This window comes from Mobula hypostoma, assembly GCF_963921235.1.
Source record: "Mobula hypostoma chromosome 13 unlocalized genomic scaffold, sMobHyp1.1 SUPER_13_unloc_1, whole genome shotgun sequence".
NCBI lineage: Eukaryota > Metazoa > Chordata > Chondrichthyes > Myliobatiformes > Myliobatidae > Mobula > Mobula hypostoma.
The window spans coordinates 800209-823027 of NW_026948145.1; the positions used below are offsets into that span (position 1 = coordinate 800209).

The 22819-nt window shown below is 51.3% G+C and overlaps 1 protein-coding gene across 1 annotated transcript in view; it reads right to left on the bottom strand.

Moving 5' to 3' along the window:
• Positions 1-22819, bottom strand: part of LOC134341274 (A disintegrin and metalloproteinase with thrombospondin motifs 5-like) — a 48232-nt gene that overhangs the window by 18017 nt on the left and 7396 nt on the right. The window contains exon 4 of the mRNA XM_063039137.1: positions 17507-17781. Coding sequence (XP_062895207.1) covers positions 17507-17781 — 275 coding nt within the window. The remainder of the gene's footprint in view (positions 1-17506; positions 17782-22819) is intronic.

Sequence of the window (22819 nt, forward strand, 5' to 3'; positions counted from 1 at the left end):
CTCTACACTGTCCCATCACACACTCCCCCTGCACCGTCCCATCACACACTCCCTCTACACTGTCCTATCACACACTATAGCTACACTGGCCCATCACACACTTCCCCTACACCGTCCCATCACACACGCCCTCTACACTGTCTCATCACACACTACTTCAACACTGTCCCATCACACATTCCCTCTACACAGTCCCATCACATACTACATCTACACTGACCCAACACACTCTCGCCCTACACTGTCCCATCACACACTCCCCTACACCGTCCCAGCACACACTCCGTCTACACTGTCCCATCACACACTCCCTCTACACTGTCCCATCACACACTACATCTGCACAGTCCATCACACACTCCCTCTACACCGTCCCATCACACACTCCCTCTACAATGTCCCAACACACTCTCCCCCTACACTGTCCATCACACACTCCCTCTACACCGTCACATCACACACTCCGTCTACACTGTTCCATCACACACTCCCCTACACTGTTCCATCACACACTCCCCCTACACCATTCCATCACACACTTCCCCTACACTGTCCCATCACACACTCCTCCTATATTGTCATTCACACACTCCCTTTACACTGTCCATCACACACTCCCTCTATACAATCCATCACACACGCCCTCTACACTGTCCCATCACACACTCCCTGTACACTGTTTCATCACACACTATATCTACACCAGCCCATCACACACTCCCTCTACACTCTGCCATCACACACTCCCTCTACACTCTGCCATCACACACTCCCTTTAAACTGTCCATCACACACTGCCTCTACACTGTCACATTACACACTATATCTACACTGGCCCATCACACACTCCCTCTACACTGTCCCATCACACACTCCCCCTACACGGTCCGATCACACACTCCCTCTACACTGTCTCATCACACACTACTTCTACACTGTCCCATCACACACTCCCTCTACACCATCCATCACACACTCCCTCTACACCATCCCAGCACACACTCCCCATACACTGTCCCATCATGCACTCCCTCTACACTGTCCCATCACACACTACATCTACACAGTCCATCACACACTCCCTCTACACCGTCCCATGACACACTCCTTCTACACTGTCCAATCACACACTCCCTCTACGCAGTCCATCACACACTCCCTCTACACTGTCCAATCACACACTCCCTCTACACTGTCCATCACACACTCCCTCTACACCATCCTATCACACACTCCCTCTACACCATCCTATCACACACTCCCTCTACACCGTCCATCACACACTCCCTCTACACTGTCAATCACACACGCCCTCTACACTGTCCCATCACACACTCCCCCTGCACCGTCCCATCACACACTCCCTCTACACTGTCCTATCACACACTATAGCTACACTGGCCCATCACACACTTCCCCTACACCGTCCCATCACACACGCCCTCTACACTGTCTCATCACACACTACTTCAACACTGTCCCATCACACATTCCCTCTACACAGTCCCATCACATACTACATCTACACTGACCCAACACACTCTCGCCCTACACTGTCCCATCACACACTCCCTCTACACCATCCCATCACAGACTCCCTCTACACTGTCCCATCACACACTCCCTCTACACTGTCCCATCACACACTCCAACTACACTGTCCCATCACACACTCCCTCTACACCATCCCATCACACACTCGATCTGCACCATCCCATTACACACTCCATCTACACCATTCCATTACACACCACATCTACACTGTCCCATCCCACACTACACCTACGCTGGCCCATCACACACTCCCTCTACAATGTCCCAACACACTTTCCCCCTACACAGTCCATCACACACTCCCTCTACACCGTCACATCACACACTCCGTCTACACTGTTCCATCACACACTCCGTCTACACCGTCCAACACACACTCCCCTACACTGTTCCATCACACACCCCCCCTACACAGTCCCATCACACACTTCCCCTACACTGTCCCATCACACACTTCTCCTATGTTGTCCATCACACACTCCCTTTACACTGTCCATTACACACTCCCTCTATACAGTCCATCACACATTCCCTCTACACCATCCCATCACACACTCCCTCTACACTGTCCCATCACATACTTCCTCTACACTGGCCCATCACACACTCCCTCTACACTGTCCCATCACACACTCCCCTACACCGTCCCAGCACACACTCTGTCTACACTGTCCCATCACACACTCCCTCTACACTGTCCCATCACACACTACATCTGCACAGTCCATCACACACTCCCTCTACACCGTCCCATCACACACTCCCTCTACAATGTTCCAACACACTCTCCCCCTACACTGTCCATCACACACTCCCTCTACACCGTCACATCACACACTCCGTCTACACTGTTCCATCACACACTCCCCTACACTGTTCCATCACACACTCCCCCTACACCGTCCCATCACACACTTCCCCTACACTGTCCCATCACACACTCCTCCTATATTGTCCATCACACACTCCCTTTACACTGTCCATCACACACTCCATCTACACTGTACCATCACACACTCCCTGTACACTGTCTCATCACACACTATATCTACACTGGCCCATCACACACTCCCTCTACACTGTCCCATCACACACTCCCCCTACACGGTCCGATCACACACTCCCTCTACACTGTCTCATCACACACTACTTCTACACTGTCCCATCACACACTCACTCTACACCATCCAATCACACACTCCCTCTACACTGTCCCATCACACACTCCCCCTACACCATCCCATCACACACTCCCCCCACACTGTCCATCACACACTCCCTTTACACTGTCCATCACACACTCTCTCTACACCGTCCATCTCACACTCCCTCTCCACCGTCCCATCACACACTCTCCCTACACTGTACCATCACACACTCCCTCTACACTGTCCCATCACACACTACATCTACACAGTCCATCACAAACTCCCTCTACACCGTCCCATCACACACTCCCTCTACATTGTCCCATCAGACACTACATCTACACAGTCTATCACAAACTCCCTCTACACCGTCCCATCACACACTCCCCCTACACCATTCCATCACACACTTCCCCTACACTGTCCCATCACACACTCCTCCTATATTGTCAATCACACACTCCCTTTACACTGTCCATCACACACTCCCTCTATACAATCCATCACACACGCCCTCTACACTGTCCCATCACACACTCCCTGTACACTGTTTCATCACACACTATATCTACACCAGCCCATCACACACACCCTCTACACTCTGCCATCACACACTCCCTTTAAACTGTCCATCACACACTGCCTCTACACTGTCACATTACACACTATATCTACACTGGCCCATCACACACTCCCTCTACACTGTCCCATCACACACTCCCCCTACACGGTCCGATCACACACTCCCTCTACACTGTCTCATCACACACTACTTCTACACTGTCCCATCACACACTCCCTCTACACCATCCATCACACACTCCCTCTACACCATCCCAGCACACACTCCCCATAGACTGTCCCATCATGCACTACCTCTACACTGTCCCATCACACACTACATCTACACAGTCCATCACACACTCCCTCTACACTGTCCCATGACACACTCCCTCTACACCATCCCATCACACACTCCCTCTACACCGTCCATCACACACTCCCTCTACACTGTCAATCTCATACTTCCTCTACACTGGCCCATCACACACTCCCTCTACACTGTCCCATCACACACTCCCCTACACCATCCCAGCACACACTCCCTCTCCACCGTCCCATCACACACTCTCCCTACACTGTACCATCACACACTCCCTCTACACTGTCCCATCACACACTCCAACGACACTGTCCCATCACACAATCCAACTACACTGTCCCATCACACACTCCCTCTACACCATCGCATCACACACTCGATCTGCACCATCCCATTACACACTCCATCTACACCATTCCATTACACACTCCCCCTACACTGTCCCATCACGCACTCCCTTTACACTGTCCATTACACACTCCCTCTATACAGTCCATCACACACTCCCTCTACACCATCCCATCACACACACCCTCTACACTGTCCCATCACATACTCCCTCTACACTGGCCCATCACACACTCCCTCTACACTGTCCCATCACACACTCCCCTACACCGTCCCAGCACACACTCCGTCTACACTGTCCCATCACACACTCCCTCTACACTGTCCCATCACACACTACATCTGCACAGTCCATCACACACTCCCTCTACACCGTCCCATCACACACTCCCTCTACAATGTCCCAACACACTCTCCCCCTACACTGTCCACCACACACTCCCTCTACACCGTCACATCACACACTCCGTTTACACTGTTCCATCACACACTCCCCTACACTGTTCCATCACACACTCCCCCTACACCATTCCATCACACACTTCCCCTACACTGTCCCATCACACACTCCTCCTATATTGTCAATCACACACTCCCTTTACACTGTCCATCACACACTCCCTCTATACAATCCATCACACACGCCCTCTACACTGTCCCATCACACACTCCCTGTACACTGTTTCATCACACACTATATCTACACCAGCCCATCACACACTCCCTCTACACTCTGCCATCACACACTCCCTTTAAACTGTCCATCACACACTGCCTCTACACTGTCACATTACACACTATATCTACACTGGCCCATCACACACTCCCTCTACACTGTCCCATCACACACTCCCCCTTCACGGTCCGATCACACACTCCCTCTACACTGTCTCATCACACACTACTTCTACACTGTCCCATCAGACACTCCCTCTACACCATCCATCACACACTCCCTCTACACCATCCCAGCACACACTCCCCATAGACTGTCCCATCATGCACTCCCTCTACACTGTCCCATCACACACTACATCTACACAGTCCATCACACACTCCCTCTACACCGTCCCATGACACACTCCCTCTACACTGTCCAATCACACACTCCCTCTACGCAGTCCATCACACACTCCCTCTACACTGTCCAATCACACACTCCCTCTACACCATCCTATCACACACTCCCTCTACACCGTCCATCACACACTCCCTCTACACTGTCAATCACACACGCCCTCTACACTGTCCCATCACACACTCCCCCTGCACCGTCCCATCACACACTCCCTCTACACTGTCCTATCACACACTATAGCTACACTGGCCCATCACACACTCCCCCTACACCGTCCCATCACACACGCCCTCTACACTGTCTCATCACACACTACTTCAACACTGTCCGATCACACATTCCCTCTACACAGTCCCATCACATACTACATCTACACTGACCCAACACACTCTCGCCCTACACTGTCCCATCACACACTCCCTCTACACCATCCCATCACAGACTCCCTCTACACTGTCCCATCACACACTCCCTCTACACTGTCCCATCACACACTCCAACTACACTGTCCCATCACACACTCCCTCTACACCATCCCATCACACACTCGATCTGCACCATCCCATTACACACTCCATCTACACCATTCCATTACACACCACATCTACACTGTCCCATCCCACACTACACCTACGCTGGCCCATCACACACTCCCTCTACAATGTCCCAACACACTTTCCCCCTACACAGTCCATCACACACTCCCTCTACACCGTCACATCACACACTCCGTCTACACTGTTCCATCACACACTCCGTCTACACCGTCCAACACACACTCCCCTACACTGTTCCATCACACACCCCCCCTACACAGTCCCATCACACACTTCCCCTACACTGTCCCATCACACACTTCTCCTATGTTGTCCATCACACACTCCCTTTACACTGTCCATTACACACTCCCTCTATACAGTCCATCACACATTCCCTCTACACCATCCCATCACACACTCCCTCTACACTGTCCCATCACATACTTCCTCTACACTGGCCCATCACACACTCCCTCTACACTGTCCCATCACACACTCCCCTACACCGTCCCAGCACACACTCTGTCTACACTGTCCCATCACACACTCCCTCTACACTGTCCCATCACACACTACATCTGCACAGTCCATCACACACTCCCTCTACACCGTCCCATCACACACTCCCTCTACACTGTTCCAACACACTCTCCCCCTACACTGTCCATCACACACTCCCTCTACACCGTCACATCACACACTCCGTCTACACTGTTCCATCACACACTCCCCTACACTGTTCCATCACACACTCCCCATACACCGTCCCATCACACACTTCCCCTACACTGTCCCATCACACACTCCTCCTATATTGTCCATCACACACTCCCTTTACACTGTCCATCACACACTCCATCTACACTGTACCATCACACACTCCCTGTACACTGTCTCATCACACACTATATCTACACTGGCCCATCACACACTCCCTCTACACTGTCCCATCACACACTCCCCCTACACGGTCCGATCACACACTCCCTCTACACTGTCTCATCACACACTACTTCTACACTGTCCCATCACACACTCACTCTACACCATCCAATCACACACTCCCTCTACACTGTCCCATCACACACTCCCCCTACACCATCCCATCACACACTCCCCCCACACTGTCCATCACACACTCCCTTTACACTGTCCATCACACACTCTCTCTACACCGTCCATCTCACACTCCCTCTCCACCGTCCCATCACACACTCTCCCTACACTGTACCATCACACACTCCCTCTACACTGTCCCATCACACACTACATCTACACAGTCCATCACAAACTCCCTCTACACCGTCCCATCACACACTCCCTCTACATTGTCCCATCAGACACTACATCTACACAGTCTATCACAAACTCCCTCTACACCGTCCCATCACACACTCCCCCTACACCATTCCATCACACACTTCCCCTACACTGTCCCATCACACACTCCTCCTATATTGTCAATCACACACTCCCTTTACACTGTCCATCACACACTCCCTCTATACAATCCATCACACACGCCCTCTACACTGTCCCATCACACACTCCCTGTACACTGTTTCATCACACACTATATCTACACCAGCCCATCACACACACCCTCTACACTCTGCCATCACACACTCCCTTTAAACTGTCCATCACACACTGTCTCTACACTGTCACATTACACACTATATCTACACTGGCCCATCACACACTCCCTCTACACTGTCCCATCACACACTCCCCCTACACGGTCCGATCACACACTCCCTCTACACTGTCTCATCACACACTACTTCTACACTGTCCCATCACACACTCCCTCTACACCATCCATCACACACTCCCTCTACACCATCCCAGCACACACTCCCCATACACTGTCCCATCATGCACTACCTCTACACTGTCCCATCACACACTACATCTACACAGTCCATCACACACTCCCTCTACACTGTCCCATGACACACTCCCTCTACACTGTCCAATCACACACTCCCTCTACGCAGTCCATCACACACTCCCTCTACACTGTCCAATCACACACTCCCTCTACACCGTCCATCACACACTCCCTCTACACTGTCAATCACATACTTCCTCTACACTGGCACATCACACACTCCCTCTACACTGTCCCATCACACACTCCCTCTACACTGTCCCATCACACACTCCCCTACACCGTCCCAGCACACACTCTGTCTACACTGTCCCATCACACACTCCCTCTGCACTGTCCCATCACACACTACATCTGCACAGTCCATCACACACTTCCTCTACACCGTCCCATCACACACTCCCTCTACAATGTTCCAACACACTCTCCCACTACACTGTCCATCACACACTCCCTCTACACTGTCACATTACACACTATATCTACACTGGCCCATCACACACTCCCTCTACACTGACCCATCACACACTCCCCCTACACGATCCGATCACACACTCCCTCTACACTGTCCCATCACACACTCCCCCTACACCGTCCCATCACACACGCCCTCTACACTGTCTCATCACACACTACTTCAACACTGTCCCATCACACACTCCCTCTACACAGTCCCATCACATACTACATCTACACTGACCCAACACACACTCCCTCTACACTGTCCCATCACACACTACATCTGCACAGTCCATCACACACTCCCTCTACACCGTCCCATCACACACTCCCTCTACAATGTTCCAACACACTCTCCCCCTACACTGTCCATCACACACTCCCTCTACACCGTCACATCACACACTCCGTCTACACTGTTCCATCACACACTCCCTCTACACTGTTCCATCACACACTCCCCCTACACCGTCCCATCACACACTTCCCCTACACTGTCCCATCACACACTCCTCCTATATTGTCCATCACACACTCCCTTTACACTGTCCATCACACACTCCATCTACACTGTACCATCACACACTCCCTGTACACTGTCTCATCACACACTATATCTACACTGGCCCATCACACACTCCCTCTACACTGTCCCATCACACACTCCCCCTACACGGTCCGATCACACACTCCCTCTACACTGTCTCATCACACACTACTTCTACACTGTCCCATCACACACTCACTCTACACCATCCAATCACACACTCCCTCTACACTGTCCCATCACACACTCCCCCTACACCATCCCATCACACACTCCCCCCACACTGTCCATCACACACTCCCTTTACACTGTCCATCACACACTCTCTCTACACCGTCCATCTCACACTCCCTCTCCACCGTCCCATCACACACTCTCCCTACACTGTACCATCACACACTCCCTCTACACTGTCCCATCACACACTACATCTACACAGTCCATCACAAACTCCCTCTACACCGTCCCATCACACACTCCCTCTACATTGTCCCATCAGACACTACATCTACACAGTCTATCACAAACTCCCTCTACACCGTCCCATCACACACTCCCCCTACACCATTCCATCACACACTTCCCCTACACTGTCCCATCACACACTCCTCCTATATTGTCAATCACACACTCCCTTTACACTGTCCATCACACACTCCCTCTATACAATCCATCACACACGCCCTCTACACTGTCCCATCACACACTCCCTGTACACTGTTTCATCACACACTATATCTACACCAGCCCATCACACACTCCCTCTACACTCTGCCATCACACACTCCCTTTAAACTGTCCATCACACACTGCCTCTACACTGTCACATTACACACTATATCTACACTGGCCCATCACACACTCCCTCTACACTGTCCCATCACACACTCCCCCTACACGGTCCGATCACACACTCCCTCTACACCATCCATCACACACTCCCTCTACACCATCCCAGCACACACTCCCCATACACTGTCCCATCATGCACTCCCTCTACACTGTCCCATCACACACTACATCTACACAGTCCATCACACACTCCCTCTACACCGTCCCATGACACACTCCCTCTACACTGTCCAATCACACACTCCCTCTACGCAGTCCATCACACACTCCCTCTACACTGTCCAATCACACACTCCCTCTACACCATCCTATCACACACTCCCTCTACACCGTCCATCACACACTCCCTCTACACTATCAATCACACACGCCCTCTACACTGTCCCATCACACACTCCCCCTGCACCGTCCCATCACACACTCCCTCTACACTGTCCTATCACACACTATAGCTACACTGGCCCATCACACACTCCCCCTACACCGTCCCATCACACACGCCCTCTACACTGTCTCATCACACACTACTTCAACACTGTCCCATCACACATTCTCTCTACACAGTCCCATCACATACTACATCTACACTGACCCAACACACTCTCGCCCTACACTGTCCCATCACACACTCCCTCTACACCATCCCATCACAGACTCCCTCTACACTGTCCCATCACACACTCCCTCTACACTGTCCCATCACACACTCCCCCTACACCGTCCCATCACACACTTCCCCTACACTGTCCCATCACACACTCCTCCTATATTGTCCATCACACACTCCCTTTACACTGTCCATCACACACTCCATCTACACTGTACCATCACACACTCCCTGTACACTGTCTCATCACACACTATATCTACACTGGCCCATCACACACTCCCTCTACACTGTCCCATCACACACTCCCCCTACACGGTCCGATCACACACTCCCTCTACACTGTCTCATCACACACTACTTCTACACTGTCCCATCACACACTCACTCTACACCATCCAATCACACACTCCCTCTACACTGTCCCATCACACACTCCCCCTACACCATCCCATCACACACTCCCCCCACACTGTCCATCACACACTCCCTTTACACTGTCCATCACACACTCTCTCTACACCGTCCATCTCACACTCCCTCTCCACCGTCCCATCACACACTCTCCCTACACTGTACCATCACACACTCCCTCTACACTGTCCCATCACACACTACATCTACACAGTCCATCACAAACTCCCTCTACACCGTCCCATCACACACTCCCTCTACATTGTCCCATCAGACACTACATCTACACAGTCTATCACAAACTCCCTCTACACCGTCCCATCACACACTCCCCCTACACCATTCCATCACACACTTCCCCTACACTGTCCCATCACACACTCCTCCTATATTGTCAATCACACACTCCCTTTACACTGTCCATCACACACTCCCTCTATACAATCCATCACACACGCCCTCTACACTGTCCCATCACACACTCCCTGTACACTGTTTCATCACACACTATATCTACACCAGCCCATCACACACTCCCTCTACACTCTGCCATCACACACTCCCTTTAAACTGTCCATCACACACTGCCTCTACACTGTCACATTACACACTATATCTACACTGGCCCATCACACACTCCCTCTACACTGTCCCATCACACACTCCCCCTACACGGTCCGATCACACACTCCCTCTACACCATCCATCACACACTCCCTCTACACCATCCCAGCACACACTCCCCATACACTGTCCCATCATGCACTCCCTCTACACTGTCCCATCACACACTACATCTACACAGTCCATCACACACTCCCTCTACACCGTCCCATGACACACTCCCTCTACACTGTCCAATCACACACTCCCTCTACGCAGTCCATCACACACTCCCTCTACACTGTCCAATCACACACTCCCTCTACACCATCCTATCACACACTCCCTCTACACCGTCCATCACACACTCCCTCTACACTATCAATCACACACGCCCTCTACACTGTCCCATCACACACTCCCCCTGCACCGTCCCATCACACACTCCCTCTACACTGTCCTATCACACACTATAGCTACACTGGCCCATCACACACTCCCCCTACACCGTCCCATCACACACGCCCTCTACACTGTCTCATCACACACTACTTCAACACTGTCCCATCACACATTCTCTCTACACAGTCCCATCACATACTACATCTACACTGACCCAACACACTCTCGCCCTACACTGTCCCATCACACACTCCCTCTACACCATCCCATCACAGACTCCCTCTACACTGTCCCATCACACACTCCCTCTACACTGTCCCATCACACACTCCAACTACACTGTCCCATCACACACTCCCTCTACACCATCCCATCACACACTCGATCTGCACCATCCCATTACACACTCCATCTACACCATTCCATTACACACCACATCTACACTGTCCCATCCCACACTACACCTACGCTGGCCCATCACACACTCCCTCTACAATGTCCCAACACACTTTCCCCCTACACAGTCCATCACACACTCCCTCTACACCGTCACATCACACACTCCGTCTACACTGTTCCATCACACACTCCGTCTACACCGTCCAAGACACACTCCCCTACACTGTTCCATCACACAGCCCCCCTACACAGTCCCATCACACACTTCCCCTACACTGTCCCATCACACACTTCTCCTATGTTGTCCATCACACACTCCCTTTACACTGTCCATTACACACTCCCTCTATACAGTCCATCACACATTCCCTCTACACCATCCCATCACACACTCCCTCTACACTGTCCCATCACATACTTCCTCTACACTGGCCCATCACACACTCCCTCTACACTGTCCCATCACACACTCCCCTACACCGTCCCAGCACACACTCTGTCTACACTGTCCCATCACACACTCCCTCTACACTGTCCCATCACACACTACATCTGCACAGTCCATCACACACTCCCTCTACACCGTCCCATCACACACTCCCTCTACAATGTTCCAACACACTCTCCCCCTACACTGTCCATCACACACTCCCTCTACACCGTTACATCACACACTCCGTCTACACTGTTCCATCACACACTCCCCTACACTGTTCCATCACACACTCCCCCTACACCGTCCCATCACACACTTCCCCTACACTGTCCCATCACACACTCCTCCTATATTGTCCATCACACACTCCCTTTACACTGTCCATCACACACTCCATCTACACTGTACCATCACACACTCCCTGTACACTGTCTCATCACACACTATATCTACACTGGCCCATCACACACTCCCTCTACACTGTCCCATCACACACTCCCCCTACACGGTCCGATCACACACTCCCTCTACACTGTCTCATCACACACTACTTCTACACTGTCCCATCACACACTCCTCCTATATTGTCAATCACACACTCCCTTTACACTGTCCATCACACACTCCCTCTATACAATCCATCACACACGCCCTCTACACTGTCCCATCACACACTCCCTGTACACTGTTTCATCACACACTATATCTACACCAGCCCATCACACACTCCCTCTACACTCTGCCATCACACACTCCCTTTAAACTGTCCATCACACACTGCCTCTACACTGTCACATTACACACTATATCTACACTGGCCCATCACACACTCCCTCTACACTGTCCCATCACACACTCCCCCTACACGGTCCGATCACACACTCCCTCTACACTGTCTCATCACACACTACTTCTACACTGTCCCATCACACACTCCCTCTACACCATCCATCACACACTCCCTCTACACCATCCCAGCACACACTCCCCATACACTGTCCCATGACACACTCCCTCTACACTGTCCAATCACACACTCCCTCTACGCAGTCCATCACACACTCCCTCTACACTGTCCAATCACACACTCCCTCTACACCATCCCATCACACACTCCCTCTACACCGTCCATCACACACTCCCTCTACACTGTCAATCACATACTTCCTCTACACTGGCACATCACACACTCCCTCTACACTGTCCCATCACACACTCCCTCTACACTGTCCCATCACACACTCCCCTACACCGTCCCAGCACACACTCTGTCTACACTGTCCCATCACACACTCCCTCTACACTGTCCCATCACACACTACATCTGCACAGTCCATCACACACTCCCTCTACACCGTCCCATCACACACTCCCTCTACAATGTTCCAACACACTCTCCCACTACACTGTCCATCACACACTCCCTCTACACTGTCACATTACACACTATATCTACACTGGCCCATCACACACTCCCTCTACACTGACCCATCACACACTCCCCCTACACGATCCGATCACACACTCCCTCTACACTGTCCCATCACACACTCCCCCTACACCGTCCCATCACACACGCCCTCTACACTGTCTCATCACACACTACTTCAACACTGTCCCATCACACACTCCCTCTACACAGTCCCATCACATACTACATCTACACTGACCCAACACACACTCCCTCTACACTGTCCCATCACACACTACATCTGCACAGTCCATCACACACTCCCTCTACACCGTCCCATCACACACTCCCTCTACAATGTTCCAACACACTCTCCCCCTACACTGTCCATCACACACTCCCTCTACACCGTCACATCACACACTCCGTCTACACTGTTCCATCACACACTCCCCTACACTGTTCCATCACACACTCCCCCTACACCGTCCCATCACACACTTCCCCTACACTGTCCCATCACACACTCCTCCTATATTGTCCATCACACACTCCCTTTACACTGTCCATCACACACTCCATCTACACTGTACCATCACACACTCCCTGTACACTGTCTCATCACACACTACATCTACACTGTCCCATCACACACTCCCTCTACACTGTCCCATCACACACTCACCGACACCGTCCCAGCACACACTCCGTATACACTGTCCCCTCACACACTCTCTCTACACTGTCCCCTCACACACTACAGCTACACAGTCCATCACACACTCCCTCTACACCGTCCCATCACACACTCCCCCTACACCGTCTCATCACACACTCCTCCTACACCGTTCCATCAAACACACCCTCTACACTGTCCCATCACACACTCCCTCTACACTGTCCCATCACACACTATAGCTACACCGGCCCATCACACACTCCCTCTACACAGTCCATCACACACTCCCTCTACACTGTCCCATCACACACTCCCCCTAAACTGTCCCATCACACACTCCCTCTGCACTGTCCCATCACACATTACATCTACACCGGCCCATCACACACTCCAAATACACTGTCCCATCACACACTCCCTCTGCAACGTCCCATCACACACTCCCTCTACACTGTCCCAACACACTCTCCCCCTACACTGTCCCATCACACACTCCCTCTACACTGTCTCAGCACACACTGCTTCCACACTGTCCCATCACACACTCCCTCTACACCGTCCATCACACACTCCCTCTACACCGTCCCATCACACACTTCCCCTACACTGTTCCATCACACACTCCCTCTGCACTGTCCCATCACACACCACATCTACACAGTCCATCACACACTCCCTCTACACCGTCCCATCACACACTCCCTCTACACTGTCCCATCACACACTCCGTCTACACCGCCCATCACACATTCCCCCTACACAGTCCACACAGACTCCCTCTACACTGTCCCATCACACACTACATCTACACCGGCCCATCACACACTCACCCTACACTGTCCCATCACACACTCCCTCTACACTGTCCCATCACACACTATATCTACACAGTCCATCACACACTCCCTGTACACCGTCCCATCACACACACCCCCTACACTGTCCCATCACACACTACTCTACACCATCCCATTACACACTACATCTACACGTCCCATCACACACTACATCTACACTGTCCCATCACACACTCCCTCTACACCATCCCAACACACACTCCCCTGCACTGTCTCATCACACACTCCCTCTACACTGTCCCATCACACACTCCGTCTACACCGCCCATCACACACTCTCCGTACACAGTCCATCACAGACTCTCTCTACACTGTCCCATCACACACTACATCTACACCGTCCCTTCACACACTCCCCCTACACTGTCCCATCACACACTCCCTCTACACTGTCCCATCACACTCTCCCTCTACACTATCCCAAAACACATTACATCTACACTGGCCCATCGCACACTCCCTCTACAGCATCCCATCACACACTCCCTCTATACCATCCCATCACACACTCCCTCTACACCATCCCATTACACACTACATCTACACTGGCCCATCACAGACGACATCGACACTGTCGCATCACACACTACTCTACACCATCCCAAAACACACTACATCTACACTGGCCCATCACACACTCCCTCTAGACCATCCCAAAACACACTACATCTACACTGGCCCATCACACACTCCCTCTAGACCATCCCAAAACACACTACATCTACACTGGCCCATCATACACTCCCTCTACACTGTCCCATCACACACTCCCTCTACACTGTCCCATCAGACACTCCGTCTACACCTTCCAGCACACACTCCCCCTACACTGTCCCATCACACAGTCCCTCTACACTGTCCCATCACACACTCCCGCTACACTGTCCCATCACACACTCCCTCTACACCGTCCCATCACACAGTCCCTCTACACTGTCCTATCACACTCTCCCCCTTCACTGTCCCATCACACACTCCGTCTACACCGCCCATCACACACTCCCCCTACACCGTCCCATCACACAGTCCCTCTACACTGTCCCATCACACACTCCCCCTACATCTTCCCAACACACACTCCCCTGCACTGTCCCATCACACACTCCCTCTACACTGTCCCATCACACATTCCGTCTACACCGCCCATCACACACTCCCCGTACACAGTCCATCACAGACTCCCTCTACACTGTCCCATCACACACTACATCTACACCGGCCCATCACACACTCCCGCTACTGTGTCCCATCACACACTCCCTCTACACTGTCCCATCACACTCTCCCTCTACACCATCCCAAAACACATTATATCTACACTGGCCCATCGCACACTCCCTCTGCAGCATCCCATCACACACTCCCTCTATACTATCCCATCTACACTCCCTCTACACCATCCCATTACACACTACATCTACACTGGCCCATCACAGACGACATCGACACTGTCGCATCACACTCTACTCTACACCATCCCAAAACACACTACATCTACACTGGCCCATCACACACTCCCTCTAGACCATCCCAAAACACACTACATCTACACTGGCCCATCACACACTCCCTCTACACTGTCCCATCACACACTCCCTCTACACTGTCCCATCAGACACTCCGTCCACACCTTCCATCACACACTCCCCCTACACTGTCCCATCACACAGTCCCTCTACACTGTCCCATCACACACTCCCCCTACACTGTCCATCACACACTCCCTCTACACTGTCCCATCACACACTCCCCCTACACTGTCCCATCACCCACTCCCTCTACACCGTCCCATCACACAGTCCCTCTACACTGTCCTATCACACTCTCCCCCTGCACTGTCCCATCACACACTCCCCCTACACTGTTCCATCACACACTCCCCCTACACCGTCCCATCACACAGTCCCTCTACACTGTCCCATCACACACTCCCCCTACACCGTCCCATCACACAGTCCCTCTACACTGTTCCATCAGACACTCCCCCTACAGCGTCCCATCACACAGTCCCTCTACACTGTCCCATCACACACTCCCCCTACACCGTCCCATCACACAGTCCCTCTACACTGTCCTATCACAGTCTCCCTCTGCACTGTCCCATCACACACTCCCCCTGCACTGTTCCATCACACTCTCCCTCTACACTGTCCCATCACACACTATATCTACACAGTCCATCACACACTCCCTGTACACCGTCCCATCACACACTCCCTCTACACTTCCCAACACACACTCCCCCAACACTGTCCATCACACACTCCCTCTACACCGTCCCATCACACACGCCCTCTACACCGTCCCATCACACACTACCAAGGCATCAGTCAGACACAGATTGAAGATCCGTCTACACTGTCCCTGGACACAGGTAGACACTCCCCAGTACGCACCAGGTGTTTCCAGTTCTGGGTACAAATCCCTCGGAGGCAGACGGACCCTTTACCACACGGTGTTCCATCCGCAGCGGGCAGGTGCTTACTGACATGGTGCCACCTCCCCTGGCGCCAAGTCAAGCACCAGAGCACAGGGCAGGGATCGCGTTTCGGCTGGGCTTGGTACCCAGGGCCGAAGGTCAGCTGGCACTGGACGTCGCGGTCGTATGTTAACCCGGCCAGGGGGACGGACTCAGCCAGGGAGACGGGCGGTTTGTTCAGGAGGCAGTCAGCTGTGGAGAGCAGAGGGCAGTCCGTCAGCAGTGGCTGTGCCTGACATGGGGAGGGGATGATGCCCAGGCGATGGGAGCAGGGGGCAGAAAGGGGGAGTTTGGGGGAGAGAATGGGGGCAGAAGAGAGAAGAGGGAGGGATGAAAGCAGAGAAGGGGCAGAAATGAGGGAAGAAAGGGAGGGACAGAAACTGGTAGAATGGCAGTCAGAAATTGGGCAATGGAAAGAGGGAGAGATTGACAATTATGTGTTGTTATGTCATGCTTAAATTTAGAGAAGATCCGTTGTTCAGTTTTTGAATCTAGCCAAGAATTTTATACTTTATGGGGACCATTTCTGAGTTATTTTCAAAACCTTTGATTTGTTGTAAATGTACAGATGATGGCTAATAATATATTTTACTATATGATTAGTGGTTTTTCCCCTTTTTTTTCTTGCTTTTCCTAACAGCTCTGACTTTGGTGGTGGGTTTAGACTTTTTTTCTGTGTAACAAAATTATTATATTTCAATATTATGATTTAATTTAATTTTTATGAATACAGGGTTTAGTGATTGTAACTGTATTTTTAATACAATGTATTTGGTACTATTTTATTTTTTTCTTTTGACATATGTCTTGTACTCTGTATTTGTCTATGCAGACACTAATAAAAATATTGAAACGACAATGGGGGAGGAGTATGATGTAGCGAGGGGGTGGGAAATGGAGAGCAGGGGGTGGTGAGGAGGTTTGGAATGGGGAGCAGGGTTTGGAGGAATGGGTAGTGGGGGGTGGGAGAATGGGGAACGGGGTGTTGGGGAATGGTGAGTGGGTGGTGGTGGGATGTTGAGCAAAGGGGTCGGGAAAGGGAGCAAGGGTGGGGGAATGGAGAGTGAAGGGGTGGGGAATGGGGAATGAGTGGTTCGGGGATAGAGAGGGAGGGGTTGAGGGAATGAGGAGTGAGGGATTGGGGATGGGAAGGGTAGGGAATAGGGAGATATGAGGGATTAGGGTGAAGGCGTGGTTGAATCGAGAGCGAGGGGTGGGGGAATGGGGAGCAGAAATGGGAATGGTGAGCAGTTGGTGGGGATTGGGGTAGCTTATGGGGAATGGGGATCGATGGGTGGGTGACAGGAGAGTGGGAGGGAGTCGTTGGGACAATGGATAGGTCTGGGGATGAGAGGTTGAGGGAGATAGAGGGAGAGAGAGATTTCACCCCTTCTCTCCCTTGCCCCCTCTCCCCCTCTCCCCCTCTCCCTAGCCCCTTCCCACTCACTTCCCCTCCCTCACCTTCTCTCCCTGCTTCCTCTTTCCCTTCTCTTGCTCCCTTCCACTCTTCTTCTCAAACTCCACCCTACCCCCTTCCCCTTCCCCTCCTCCTCCCCTCCTCCTCCCCTTCCCCTACTCCTTCCCAATTCCCCATTCCCCATTCCCCCTTTCCCCTCCCCTTCCCCCTCCCCCTCCCCCTCACACCCCTCCACTTCACTCCCCCTTTCCCCGCTCTCCCTCCTCCTCTCCTTTTAATCTCTCCCCTTTCCCACTTTTCCCCTCCTCTTTCACCTCCCTACCCCAATCCTCCTTTCCCCTCCCACCAACTTATCTGCCCTTTCTGATTTCCAAGCCCTCTCATCCCTGTCTCCTCTCCCCGACCCCTTTCCCTGTCTCCTCTCCCCGCACCCATTCCCCACCCCTCTCTCCCCCCTGATTTCCTCTCCCCACACCCTTCACCGTCCCCTCTCTGACCCCATTCACTCCTGAGGTAGTGTGTTTCTGTTTCAAACCTCCTCTGGAGAATACATTCTCACTCAGGACGCCCCTCTAATCCTCCTCCCTCACCTTCAATCCACACTCCCCTTGCACACCCCTACAAATGGAGAAGGATCCTGCCTCCTCAGCCTCTCTCTGCCTCTTATCACCTCACGTCAGGTTCCCCGTCAGCTTTCCTTGACCCGGGAAAAGCAGACACGCCTGTCTGATCTTCCCCTGCAATTACAGTCCAGGCTCCCAACCACAGCCTTCCTGTCCTGTGCTGTGCTGGCCAGAACTGCACGCTGCGCTCCCACGGTGACCCGTCCCAGTTTCAAACATCGATAATAACACATCTCAGCTCTCACATTCTCTGTCATGTCCAATGAAGAATGAGTCTGTCTGCTCTGCCTCGAACCCGCAGTTCCTCAGTAATTTCTACAATCCCATCACCATCACCATCACGGCCAATATCCATCCGACCTTCTCAATGCATTCATTTCCCACTTAGACGTAAAACACCATACGACATAGGAGCAGAATTCGGCCACTTGACCCATCAAGTCTGCTCCACCGTTCCATCATGGCTGATTTATTAGATAGGGTTATAAAGAAAGCTTTTGGCACATTGGCCTTCATAAATCAAAGCACTGAGTACTGGAGATGAGATGTTATGTTGGAGTTATGTATTCAACTGTGACAGTGGAAAAGTGTGTATGGAACCAAAGGAGATAGCAGAGGTACTTAATGAATACTTTGCTTCAGTATTCACTACGGAAAAGGATCTTGGTGATTGTAGTGATGACTTGCAGTGGACTGAAAAGCTTGAGCATGTAGATATTAAGAAAGAGGATGTGCTGGAGCTTTTGGAAAGCATCAAGTTGGATAAGTCACGGGGACCGGATGAGATGTACCGCAGGTTACTGTGGGAGGCGAGGGAAGAGATTGCTGAGCCTCTGGCGATGATCTTTGAATCATCAATGGGGACGGGAGGGGTTCTGGAGGATTGGAGGGTTGTAGATGTTGTTCCATTATTCAGGAAAGGGAGTAGAGATAGCCCAGGAAATTATAGACCAGTGAGTCTTACTTAAGTGGTCGGTAAGTTGATGGAAAAGATCCTGAGAGGCAGGATTTATGAGCATTTGGAGAGGCATAATATATCAGGAATAGTCAGCATGGCTTTGTGAAAGGCAGGTTGTGCCTTACGAGCCTGATTGAATTTTTTGAGGATGTGACTAAACACGTTGATGAAGGTAAAGCAGTAGATGTGGTGTATATGGATTTCAGCAAGGCATTTGATAAGGTATACCATGCAAGGCTCATTGAGAAAGTAAGGAGGCATGGGATCCAAGGGGACATTGCTTTGTGAATCCAGAACTGGCTTGCCCACTGAGGGCAAAGATTGGTTGGAGACGGGTCATATTCTGCATGGAGGTCGGTGACCAGTGGTGTGCCTCAGGGATCTGTACTGGGACCCCTACACTTCCTGATTTTTATAAATGACCTGGATGAGGAAGTGGAGGGATAGGTTAGTAAATTTGCTGATGAGACAAAGGTTGGGGGTGTTGTGGATGGTGTGGAGGGCTGTCAGAGGTTACAGCAGGACATCGATAGGATGCAAAACTGGGCTGAGAAGTGGCAGATGGAGTTCAAACCAGATAAGTGTGAGGTGGTTCATTTTGGTAGGTCAAGTATGGTGACAGAATATAGTATTAATGGTAAGACTCCTGGCATTGTGGAGGATCAGAGGGAGCTTGGGGTCTGAGTCCATAGGACACTCAAAGCTGCTGTGCAGGTTGACTCTGTGGTTAAGAAGGCACACAGTGTATTGGCCTGAATCAATCATGGGATTGAGTTTAAGAGACGAGAGGCAATGTTGCAGCTATATAGGACCCTGGTCAGACCCCATTTGGAGTACTGTGTTCATTTCTAGTCGCCTCACTACAGGAAGGATGTGGAAACCATGGAAAGGGTGCAGAGGAGATTTACAAGGGTGTTGCCTGGATTGGGGAGCATGTCTTATGAGAATAGGTTGAGTGAACTTGGCCTTTTCTCCTTAGAGCAACGGAGGATGAGAGGTGACCTGATAGAGGTGTGTAAGATGATGAGAGGCATTGATCGTGTGGATAGTCAGAGGCTTTTTCCCAGGGCTGAAATGGCTAGCATAAGAGGGCACAGTTTTAAGGTGCTTGGAAGTAGGTACAGAGGCGATGTCAGGAGTAATTTTTTTATGTAGAGAGTGGTGAGTGCATGGAATGGGTTGCCGGTGACGGTGGTGGAGGTGGAAACGATGGGATCTTTTAAGAGACTCCTGGACAGGTACATGGAGCTCAGAAAAATAGAGGGCTATGGGTAACCCTTGGTAATTTCTAAGGTAGGGACATGTTCGGCACAGCTTTGTGGGCCGAAGGGCCTGTATTTTGCTCTAGGTTTTCTATGTTTCTGCATTGCTAAAACGTTGGTAAGGCCTAGTTTAGAGTAGTGTATGTGGTTTTGGTCACCGACCAAGAGGAAAGACGTAAATGAAGTTGAAAGAGTGCAGAGAAAATTTACAAGGTTGTTGCCAGAACTGGAGGCCCTGAGCCATAAGGAAATATTAAATACGTTGGGACTTTATTCCTTGGAATATCGAAGACTGAGAGGAGATTTGATTGAGGTACATAAAATTGGAGCGGTATAGACGGTAAATGCAAGCAGACGTTTTCCACTGAGGTTGGGTGGGTCATAGGTTAAGGATGAAAGGTGAAAAGTTTAAGGGAACGTAAGGAGAAATTACTTCACTCAGAGGGTGGTGAGAGTGCGGAACGAGCTGCCAGCACGCGTGGTGCATCTGATTTTGATTTCAACATTTAAGAGACGTTTGGATGGGTATGTGGATGGTAGGGGTATGGAAGGCTATGGTCCTGGTGCAGGTCGATGGGAGTGGGCAGCTTCGGCCTGGATTAGATGGGCTGAATGACCTGTTTCTGTACTGTCTTTTCCATGACTCTTTGACTCAACCCTATTCTCCTGCCTTTTCCTCGTAAACTTTGATGTCGTTATTAATCAAGAACCTACCGACCTCCGCTTTAAATACACCCGATGACTTGGTCCCTACAGCTGTGTGTGGCAATGAATTGCACAGATTCATCGGACTCTGGCTAAACTAATTGCTCCTCATCTCTGTTCCAAATGTACGTCCATTTACGCTGAGGCTGTGCCCTCGGGACCTCCACTCCTCCACGACTGGAAACATTCTCGCTGTCCGCTGTCTGGGTCTTTCCATATTCAGTCGATGAAAACTGCGTAGGTGCATGCATGCACAAATGCAAGG